This window comes from Frieseomelitta varia, unplaced genomic scaffold, assembly GCF_011392965.1.
Source record: "Frieseomelitta varia isolate USP_RPSP 00005682 unplaced genomic scaffold, Fvar_1.2 scaffold_285, whole genome shotgun sequence".
NCBI classification, from domain to species: Eukaryota; Metazoa; Arthropoda; class Insecta; order Hymenoptera; family Apidae; genus Frieseomelitta; species Frieseomelitta varia.
In genome coordinates, this window is record NW_025110018.1 from 1,565,393 (window position 1) to 1,577,473 (window position 12,081).

At 26.3% G+C, this 12,081-nt stretch overlaps 2 protein-coding genes across 5 annotated transcripts; one reads left to right on the plus strand and one right to left on the minus strand.

The window, feature by feature from the left end:
- Positions 1-29: 29 nt before the first annotated feature.
- On the minus strand, positions 30-5,664 carry LOC122529375 (dual specificity protein phosphatase CDC14AB-like). Of its 4 annotated transcripts, none has more exons than XM_043655454.1 (10): positions 5,462-5,661; positions 5,175-5,383; positions 4,848-4,942; positions 4,501-4,766; positions 3,844-4,144; positions 3,393-3,762; positions 2,969-3,301; positions 2,754-2,882; positions 2,359-2,604; positions 30-1,553 (listed from the first exon to the last, which is right to left on the minus strand). In XM_043655454.1, exons 3-10 carry the CDS (start codon positions 4,897-4,899, stop codon positions 1,511-1,513), a joined length of 1,740 nt encoding a protein of 579 aa, XP_043511389.1. In that variant the 5' UTR covers positions 4,900-4,942; positions 5,175-5,383; positions 5,462-5,661; the 3' UTR covers positions 30-1,510. The 4 variants fall into 4 exon arrangements, with proteins under 4 accessions (XP_043511389.1, XP_043511388.1, XP_043511390.1 ...); XM_043655453.1 differs by having other exon boundaries at positions 2,320-2,604; positions 5,462-5,660; XM_043655455.1 differs by lacking the exon at positions 2,359-2,604 and having other exon boundaries at positions 5,462-5,664.
- A 794-nt stretch (positions 5,665-6,458) lies between these two features.
- Positions 6,459-11,831, plus strand: LOC122529374. The gene is made up of 3 exons (XM_043655452.1): positions 6,459-10,592; positions 10,688-10,969; positions 11,050-11,831. Exons 1-3 carry the CDS (start codon positions 6,604-6,606, stop codon positions 11,624-11,626), a joined length of 4,848 nt encoding a protein of 1,615 aa, XP_043511387.1. The 5' UTR covers positions 6,459-6,603; the 3' UTR covers positions 11,627-11,831.
- Positions 11,832-12,081: the final 250 nt, after the last annotated feature.

Genomic DNA, 12,081 nt, shown 5'->3' on the forward strand with positions numbered 1-12,081 from the left:
TTTTAAAGAAATAACAAAACGAAATTTTAAAATAATTTCTAATTGTATTTGTATTAAACAAATACATAATAAAATTGATAATAAACCAAATTATACCTTTTTCTCAATTGTGTTTATCTTTTTGTTCATAGTAAGATATGATAAAAATTCTGTATTTCAAAATATTTTTAATGATATTTTTTAAACCCAATGCAAACAATAATTCCACAGTGGTAATGCTAGCTATGTAATTCAACAACATATTTTATATTTTATATAGTATCACATTGTTGTGTGCACCAAGCCTACATGTTTTTGTATTAAAAACATTATAAGAAAAAAATTATAAAAAGACTTAAAAGATCTAGTTAAAATTTCTACACATTGTTAATTATACTGATGATATAACTTTATGTCATGTAGCACTTATATAAGTACTATACATGGATCGATTTTTTATACATACATTATAATTGCAATTTCTTATTAATGAATACTATATATGTAATATGATTAGTACAATAACAAGTTTCTACAATCTATCTACTTACAAAATTTATAATCATCACAAAATATTGCTTTAACTTAAACTTTAAAAATCTATTTAGTATATGTAACATTTTCCTATAATTCAAGAATTATATTTAGATATGGGCTTTATCTTTTATATGAATTAATAATTATATTAATAATCATATAAATTAAATAAATTATGTTAATCACATAGTTATAAGTAAGAATGCATGGGATTTTAAGTTTTTAGTCATTTCATTATTCTTTTGTTAAAAGTAAGAATAACTTTCATGTTAATTAAAAGATCAAATTTAACAATTAGTTTAAAATATTAAAAAAGAAAAAAAAGAAAAAACGTTAATCATTTTGTACAAAGAAACCATTATTCGAAATTTTAGTATTTTGTACAAATACTTAGCAATACATGTAATTTAAAGCGGATAAAAAAATTTTACATAAAAAAGAAAGTACCATTTTGATAATAATCACTATTACTTTAATAAAATCAAAATTTGAATAAAGCCAAATAATGTATAAATTCATTAAAAAACAACAATAACTAAACAAAATGAAAATTTGGAGATATTTAACTATCATATTATTTTTTTCTGACCAGCAGAAAGATAACATAGTAAATTGTTTTATAAAATTACATTATCTTTTTGATTTTAGAAACGTTCAACGTATTGCGAAATATGGAAGAATTTATAAACGTCACATCGAGGAAAAATTGTATGATTATGACAAACTTATAACCCAATCTTACAAATAAAAACAGAAAATAACTACCTTGAAAATCGTACTTAAAAAACTTGCCAGTGAATCATAAAAAATACTATAACAGTTGTAAGTCTACTTGATCTTCGTTGATCTCGACAAAAGCAATAATTATTGAAGATTGTTAATTAATATGATGCTTTTACTGAATGACTGAATTTAAACGATGAGATCTTCTGCGCTGTCGAGATGCTTGAGTTACTGGATTGTCTTCTCCAATGCCATTCAGAATATCGGTTAGTCATCTGATAAATGCAGTTTTATAACTTTTGGTCGTACGCGCACTGCAAGTCATGAAATGGAAGCGATTCGTTAGCCATTTTAATGTTACTGCTTAAATTTTAAATATATCTTATCTAGTTTCAACAAATACATAATAATTATATTTCAAAAAAGATGACTATTTTTTAATTTTAATTTTTAAATTTCGATTCATATAGTGTTTAAATTCAAATATTTTATAATTCAATTCAACGAAAAATTTTTATATATAGAAATTAACTAATATTATATTTAAAATCTAATCTTAATCTTTATACTGTGATTTGATTATTGTTGAAAATAATGATATGAAAGATACAAAAAAGTTAAAAATTAAATTTGTCTTAAAATTAAAATTTTTCCAAAAGAATTAGTGAAATTATTTATGCACTGCAAAAAATTACTTCAGTATATTTTAAAGTAAACATTTCTTGTCAATACATGCATATTTAGATCAATAGAACATTGAAGCTGCATGCAAGTTGTAGTGACAAATTTAAGCTTTACATCTTTCTATATACAAATATGTACAATAAATTGACGATTGCCACATAAAATAGATAATATACAAAATTAGCCATATAAGATTTTTCAGTATTAGATTTAAAATTTTTTATAATACAACTTGTATTTAAAATTTAAGAAATTGCAAAATAAGTATACTTGCTTTTAAACGATATACAAAAAATTCATTTAAAAAATGCAAGTCAAGAATTATTTATAATAAAAGCTATATAACTGTTACTTAATTTTTTTAACCTTTTGAAAGTAACAGTTATAGAGACTTACTGTCTTAGAGAATGATAGCGATTTACTCGATCTGCAGACCTGAGGATCATATTCATGCCTCGCTGCGGTTGTGTAATCAAATTGTTTGCAGACGAATTTGTAGTTTGTGTTTCTGTGATACAAGAAGTTCTTATACTGGCCCTTGTCACTGGTTTTGATACAGACATTGTAGTAAGACGAGTAGTGGAAGATGTATTGTTGTTATTATGGAGTCGTGTTGTTGGTTTAGTAGACTTTGCACGAGGCGGAGTTGATTCACACGTACTGTTGACTAGCCAACTGTTTCTATAATTTTTAGTATAGACAGTGAATTTGTATTTACTTTTACAACATTCAACAGTTAGAATGTAAAATAAACTAACTAAAAATGGAATAGAAGAAAAAATTAGTGTAAATAAATAATGAATTAAAAAATTTATTAAATAAATTCTGACCTTTTAACAATAGTTGTAGTAGTAGATCTAGGAAGAAGTCTTTTTGTAGAATCCTTTTCTTTATTTCCAGTTAATGTATTAATTGTATTCTTCTGAGTTTTTGTTTGTAATAATGACCTCAAGTAAGGACTGAAAAGACATTCATGTATTAATTACAACACTTCTTTATTCCAACACTCCCATATGAGTTGTATTATTAGTGAATAGATTTTTACTTTACTACTGTTGATGGCCTAGCAGTTATATTAAGTAAAGTATGATTTGCTGGTAACCGTTTTCTTTTAGCTTTGATTTGATTCAATTTATCACCCTGAGATAAGTTCGTATATTTAGTCGTGCTAGTGCTTGCATGATCATCTAATGTAATTCCATCTACACAATGCATAATTCCAGAAACATTATCTTGCATGACATGTGCACTTTTTAAATGGGTTAAAAATGATGTTTTCGGTCTATCAATTATAGAATATATCCCATATTCATGAACTGGATTTCCATTCTGAGGTCGTAATGGTTCTTTTAGTAACGAATGAAGATATGCTTCTTTCCTAAAATAATAAATTTATAATCTTTCAGTATGAAAGGCTGGTATTATTTTTAAAACACAAATACAGATTAATATTCAATAATGATGCATACTTCTCCAACCATTCTTGTTGATGTCCAATTACTGAACCTGGTCTACATATTCGTATCCATGCAATTGTTTCATGAGCTGTTAAATGATAATGTTTCATAATGTAACAACCGATAAGTGAACCTGTTCTACCAAGTCCTGCTCTACAGTGTACAGCAACAGCACCACTTGCATTCTCTGTTATTTTAAGAAATTGCCGCATGATTGAATCTGTTGGAGTTGAACCATCAAGAAAAAACAAATCTTTATGCTCAAATCCCGCATCTGTGAAGATTGAAGCGTCATAAATTTTTTTATTAAGACGTATAATCGTAGTTACATTGTTGTAATGGAAATATGTAAAATATGATTCTGGTGCATGAAATGGATAGCCTGTAAAAAGAAAAAAAAATAAGAATAATAACTTAAAGAAAAATAAAGAATAATCATAATTTAACTTAAAACTGAGCTTACCATTTTCTATTTTAAATTTAGCGTAAGGACCACAAAATGCTATAAATTTACCAGGAACAATCCAATTTAAATCTCCATTTTCAACTCTTTCAAAATATTCATATTCTTTAACACAAAAATCTTGAAAATTAAAAAATCCAAGTTTGTGGCACTTATATATGGCACTAAGACATTCAATTAAAGATATTTCAAACCATGGTGTACCAACAGAAGCATCTCTGAACATTATAAATGATGGACTGTCAGGACTGTTCATTAAGCAATTATATGCTTCTTCTGCTGTGCATTTACAATATAATATCTAAAAAAATATACACTGATAAATCTTAGTTTTCTGAGTATTATATATTTAATAATATGAAATTAATCTTCGTTCAACAAATACCAGGTTATTTTGACCTGACTCTCATTGTGATTGCCTGACGGTAAACTCATTTATCATTTAATCAATATTATACATATATAAATAATTTATATAAAAAATTATGATTGTATAATATTATATAATATTTAATACAATGTTAAAAAATAACAATAAATTTTACACCAAAAGTTTGAAAATGTTTATAAATAAGAAACCTCAATAAGAAAAATCAAAAAGACCCAACATCCGTATGTTGCGTCAGAGTTTATAATTTAAGGATTAATAAATCTTACTGCATAACTTCCTATGAGAAAAGCAGCATTGACTCTCTTTGCTGGATCCATAGTTGTATAATGTATAATCTTTTTTTTTCTTAGTGTTACTGCTTTGAGTTTTTTATTGACTTTTTGACAATAATGATACAACATAGCAAGATTTAATGGACCAAAATCATCATAGAAATTTTCATAGATCAATTCATCATCAATACTGAAATAATGGATGTTTGGAGTACTCTTTGGTTTTATCATTGTCCTCAATGTTATAAAATATAATCGATCTACAAGTGAAAAAATATAAGTGATGTTTTAATAATGTTATACACAATACTATACAATCTTTTTTTTTTAATCTATCTTACCTTTTATGAACTCCGAAGCATGCATTAGTAAATCATTTGTATCTTCCATCATTGGTTCTTATTGTGATATTGTGAGTGAGACCAATTGAGTAAACCTATCATCAGCGCAACCGATACAAGAAAGGATACAATTTAATTAACACAATCAGAGATTATAAAGATAAACACAGAAGGTTAGAATAGGTGTAGTAAAAGCAAACTGGTTCCATCTACCTACACACGATTACATTTGCGTGGTATGTATAATACACGTGAATTTATAATTAAAATGCCGCACGCGAAAAAATACAGTATGTATTATACTTAAAAAAAAAAATGTTTACTTACCTACGCGACCGTTACAAAATTTAAACTTGGTCAATGAAGAATTGATGATGGCTGATCAGTTACGTTGTCGAGTCTTTCCGGTTATATTATATATTCAAACGTATAATACTTCATAAATATCATGCAACTTTCTCCGCTATTCCAATATAATCATTTTACAAAGTATCAGCAAAACATTTATTTTTTACATATATTAACATCATTACTCCCTACAAAAATGGAAAATACATATCAAATGTACACTACCATGTTCATTGTCTTATAATATTAAACTGATGACGACGTACGAACTCAATGTCTAGAACAAGAAACATTGTAGATGTTCACTAATAACGTAAATAACGTCTTGTACAATATCGCAAAAACCTCCAGTTAAAATGTAATTGACGTTACATGTTAGCGCAATTACGTTGCGACGATTTTTCAGTCTTTATTTGGCGATGGCCAAATAATTATTTTACTAATTGCGAAACAGCGCACCCTGTTAAATAGAAATTCCCTACATTTGTTATTATTACGTTATCACGTAAATTTGACTTTATGCTTCCAGCAATATGTAAAGTGGCACAAAATTTAAAATCGTCTATGTGAATATAGTAATGCTTTTACTCAATTATTTATTCAATTTTTTTTATTTATCCAATATGAGCGTAAGGAATTAGCGATATTTACAACTTTAGAATCGATTAGAAAACTGCCTGCATGTTCCATAACTGCGCATGAAGTCTCTGGTTAGAAAAAAATAGATTTTCTAAGTATGCCAAACACAGATCTTTATGCATATTTTACTAATTTTATTTAATTTATTATACCCATGTTTACACGATGAAAAATTATATTTTGCGTTCTATAGTTACTTGATCATAATCGACTTGTATTCTGACGCCAAAACGTCTATAAATTTTCTTGAAAATATTCTTGCGTGCTATACGTTATTTAGTATGATGCCAATTATTTTTTCGCCAAATTGATTTCGAAAATTGTTTCATACTAAACAATCAACATTTCAAATTTCTCGAAATTTTTAAAAAACTTTTTTCTAAATTATCTTCTCATCTTCATATTTTCGCTTACTTTATCAAATAGGACGGTTTTATATTTCAGAAGTACTAATCGATGTCAAATAACCCTTGTTAAACGTTGATTTATAATATTGTAAATTATTAATTTTTTGAAAACTTAAATTAAATTTATAATATATAATGTGTCTAAAGATTTATAGATTTGTATATTATTATATTTTTATATTGAGCTACATGTTAAATAAAACTGTGGAGAAGTCATTATTACCAACTGTGATGTTTTTTAGTAATGTAATAAATTGCAATCATAACCTAGCTTCAAGTATATGTGGTGTTACTAACTAGAAGACATTGTTTGTGATACGTTTTTGACATCCGCTAAATGAAACTTAAAAAAGAGTGTAAAAATGGAGTATAAAGAAGATACTCAGACGGATGTAGTTTCATCAGAACATATAACTTCGAAAACATTTATATTTTCCAAACCACGTGTAGTAAACCTTCCTAAATCTGTTAATTTTGGGATTAATTTTGAACAGGCATCAGATGGATTCAAAAGAAAAGATTTATTTACCTTTGCTATGCCAGTTTTAGCGACAAAGTCCAATCAAGATTTTCAATCAGATACGTATGAAAAGCAATACAAGCCAAAAATATCAAGAAATTCTTACAAACCAGAAGTTAATGTATTTGCTCAGGCACTTAAGGATACTGCAATGTTAGAGCAGTTAAATAAAAATTCCAGATCCCATGTTGCTAAAATTAATCTAGAAAACTCAATAACATGTACAAATGTTCCTCATTCATTACTCACAAAAGTAACAGCAAAGGAATATTTTATCAGATTTGGGAATCTTTCAAAAATTACTATTCGTCCCAGAAAACAAACAATTATTGTTGTTTATGCTACTAAAGAAGAGGCAAATGTAGCTTATAATAAAAGTGGTGAATATTTGGAAGAAAAATTTAATATAGAATGGACAAAATCAATTGTTTCACCAAAATCTACAAAGAGAAAAGATATACAAAAAAATAAGATTTACAATGTATCGCAAATTGTATCTAATTTTTTAAAATCATCTGACAATGAGATTAAATCAGAATTAGATGCTATGACAAATCTTGAGTATAATTTACATAGTAGAAGTAATTTTGATGAAACTTTAGTTAAAAGACATAAAACATTACAATCAAAGAGTACGCCAAAATCTGATAAAAAAAGATTGGAGAAAACATCTGCAAAAACTGAAAAACATAAAGTTGAAAGTCAAATATCTGATTTATTACCAAATGCTACTATTGAAGAACTACAAAATATAATTCAACAACCTGCATATACTTCTGAAGACAAATATAAAGTATTGGAAGCAAGAGATCGACTTATGCGAATGAGACAAACTAAGTCACATATATTAGCAGCAGCTCAAGTAATGATTGGAACTTGCCCTGATATGTGCCCTGAGAAAGAACGTTTAATGCGTGAATCAAAAAGACAAGTGGCATTATATGAACAGCTTGAAATTAATGAATACAAAATAAATCACATGACAGCAGTCAAACAATATTCCAGATCTTCTGCAGATCAAGAAGAACCAATGTCACATGAATTAAGACCAGTAAAATCTTTAAAAATGACTATGAGTTATTTACTTCATGAAATAGTAAATCTGTGTGACCAACAGGGGACAAACTTGGGAGAGTGGTACCATTTTTTATGGGATAGAACAAGAGGAATTCGAAAAGATATAACACAACAAGAATTATGTTGTGCTGATAGTGTAGAATTAGTTGAACAATGTGCTAGGTTTCATATAGTATGTTCCGAAAGACTTTGTGCAGAACAACCATCTATTTTTGATAAAAAAATTAATTCTGATAATTTAACAAAATGTTTACAATCATTAAAATACATGTATCATGATTTAAGAGTAAAAGAAATTACCTGCAAAAATGAACCTGAATTTCGAGCATATATTATTTTATTAAATTTAAATAATGGTAATTTTATGTGGGACTTGCAAAGATTACCAAATAATATACAAAAATCATTGGAAGTCCAATTTGCATTAGATATATATTCTGCTCTTGAGTCAAATAACTATTATAAATTTTTTAAACTTGTTCAGAAAACTACATATTTAAATGCATGTATCTTACTCAGATATTTCAATCAAGTGAGATTAAAAGCATTATCAGTACTAGTTAAAGCTTATTGCAGGACTACATCAACAGCATATCCATTATACGAATTAATCGATATTTTGGGTTTTGAGGATGAAAATGAAGCTATATATTTTTGTGAACAAGTAGGATTAAATGTTTCAAAAGATGGGTTACATGTATTATTGAATCGAAATAATTTTACAATGCCTGTATTGAATATAAAACAAGATAGAGCATGCAATTTAATAGATTCTAAAAGAATTGTGCAAAATTTATCCATTGGAGAATGTATAGCAGGAGAAAAAATGCCAGAAAAAACTTACAAATATCATAAACCTCATAATAGTTTTGATTTACATGGTTATTTAAAGCCTGATTCTATTAATGCAGAAGATCAAAATAAGGGTATCATTTCTGTCTCAACTGATCCATATGTATTTATAGATGAAGATGTGAAGACAGAGCAATCCATATCAATGTCTGGAAAAAGTCAAAACAATAATGAAAATATGCTTAATACTGAACAAAAAAGTACACTAAAATTTGTTTCAAGTATTGAAAATCCAAATCTTTCAACAACCATAAAATTTGGTACTAATATCTCCTTTGTCCCTAAATCTCAGATACAGATTAATGAATTTCCAACAAATACAAATTCATCATTAATAACATCAAAACCAGAAAATCAGAAAGATTCAAAAACATTTAGCTTTATATCAAAACAACAACCAAGTGAATCTTCTACCTTGTCTAATGTATCAAATGCAACATCAACAATTTCTAAAACATCCAATCTATTCTTTAAATCTACCATTCAACAAGAACTGTCATCAAACAATAGTGCATCTCCATTTCCATTTGCAACAACTACAAATAAAAGTATATTTTCAGAAATGTCACAAGGAAATATATTTATGAAAAATTTTACATCTGCAATATTTCCTAATACATATTCAAATTTACAAACTATTTCAAAATTACCAAATATTGAAAATCCTGCAACTATCACAAATAAAACTATACCAAATGAAACAACAAACTTCTTTGCACATGCAACAAAATTGAAAAGAAAACCTTCACAAGAAGAGAGAACTGAAAATGTAAAATTAGAGGAACATGAATCTATTAAACAAATTGATGATACTGCAACAAAAATATTAAATACTTTAGAAACAGAAATAATACAAGAATACTGTTCTGCTATAGTAAAGGAAGAAGTAGATAAAATACATATTTACAATGTATCTAGTGAGGATATTACCAATGAAATTTTTAATGAAGTAACTTCTGAAATTTGTGATAATTTATTAAAGGAAGAAATTGACAATGTACAAAAATTATATGAAATGTCAGTGAAATTAAAAAATAGAGTAATTATAAAATATTTCAATAAATGGAGATTTAATACATTGAAGAAAAAGCAACAAAGAATAGCATTAGAAAATACACCGGTATGGTTGCAAAAATATACTAGTGAACAATGTGCAAAATTATTTTACACTAAAGAACAAGATTTAGTTATTAAAAGTATGTGTAAAAAACAAAATGAGATAAAAGATAGTAAATATTATTCTGAATCTTTAGCACCAATTCATGTTATAATTTACATTGGTATTAAAAAACACTTGAAATCTTTAAATATCGATATACATCCCAATTGTTATTGGAAACTAGTTATTTCTTGGCCAAATTTACATAATAAAGCAGTTTTATGGCATTATAAAAAAATAATGAATCAGTATCTTTATCCTGAAGATTATTCTGCAGATCCTATCATAAAATTGTATCAACCAAATCAAAATGAAACATTGTACATTTGTATCAGACATTTTGAAGGCCTGATTAGTGATCATAATTTAATAGGATCAGATGCTCTTTTATTTATAGCAGATGCTTCTGAAGAAATTAAATTCATTATGAAACGTTTAACAAAAACTGTATTATCTAGAGACAAGCTTATGTCCATACCACTTGTATTTCTTATTTTGGGTAACTCAGTATTTCAAACTAATGATGAAGAACTTGTTTCTACTTTGGAAAAACTGTTGGAAGCTGGATATTTATCAGTTTATACGATCATACATGAAAAAATTTTAATTGAAGAAACAATTTTAAATTTAACACAAAGTGCAATTCTTTGGTTGTCCACAAATAAATCACCTCAAAATCCACTAGAAATGGATTATTTGCAAAATATTTATAATACTTGCTTGACAGAAGACTTATGGCTAAGGTATTATAATTAAAAATATTGTAAATTAATATAAATATAATATAATATTATAATTTAATATTTTTTTAATATATAATATTTTAATATTTTTATAGAATACATGATAACTCACTCTTCAATGAAAAATTATTACATGCTTTGGAGAAGCCTAAATTTATCATTGATTTACATAATGAAGCAGTCTCTCATATAATGGATATAATCCTAGATCCAGAATCTTTTATGTATACAAAATTTGCTCCCGAGTTTAAAAAATTCATTAAAAATCAGTGTATGCTACCATGTAGTTATGAATATTTTGATGATATTTGGAAAAGTGAAGATTATAAAGCAGAATTAGAAAGAATAATGTCTACTTTTAAGCTACCTCAGTGGAAGTAGGAAATATCATGAATATAATTTATAATATATTGAATGTTGTTTTAAATTTAATTAAACTTATTTTTATATATTCTAGGTACTCATGGCCTATAAACAATAGTATCGTACTTCGTCAAAACTTAGAAAAATATTGCCAAGAATTATTTACTTCTATTAGTGAGGAAATATCTTGTAGTATGTTAAGTAACTTATTTTTTACAACTGGCATTTCAACTTTATCGAATTTTATTGATGTTTTACTATATATCATTAAGCAAAAGATGTATCTTCTTGATAAGAATTTAAAAGTAATTTACAACAAGAATCATATGAAATGTTTTCGAACTTTACCATGGTGGTCAAAGTCTACTCTATTAGCTGAATATAAAATTATACCAAAATATATTAATACTCAAGAAATTGAAAAGGAAAATAAAGAAGTAACTGATATTGATGAACCAATGGTAAAGAAACAAAAGTTAAACAAATTTCAAGAAAACAAATTTGAACTTGAACCACTGGCAACATTTTGTGAAAATAGTCGTAGTCAAGTAATGGAAGTGCATTATATTTCGAAAAAGATTGAAAATTATTTAAAGGAACATCAAGAGCAAAGTTATTTATTTGAAGAAAAATTAAAGAATGCTTTGTTTAGTGAAATGAAATATACTTAACCAGTTGTATATATAAAAAAAATTACAATTCTTTTGCATATCATAAAATTCATCTTTAAAAATATTCACAATATTTAAAAAAACTGTATTTATAATGTTATATAAATAATAACTTATGTATACAGGGATAAAGTCGAAACTATTGCATAACTGTACAAAAGCTGTGATTTCTTATGCAAAAATAAATCAAAATGTTAAACGCAAAGAGATTAAAAGTTTTTTATTTAAGTTTGTGTACATTAGTGTAATGCAAAATTGATTTGACATAAATACTAATGTACTCATATGCATGTATTATAGGTAAGATCCGATTCGTCGAGTAAAAAAATCAATTTTAGAAGTGCATACATTCTATAATATCTTGTATATATTCTTTTATTGCAATTAATTGTACATCAGTATAAAAATTGAAAAATTGAAATATATAAAAAGAAATTAAAATGGTACATCATTTT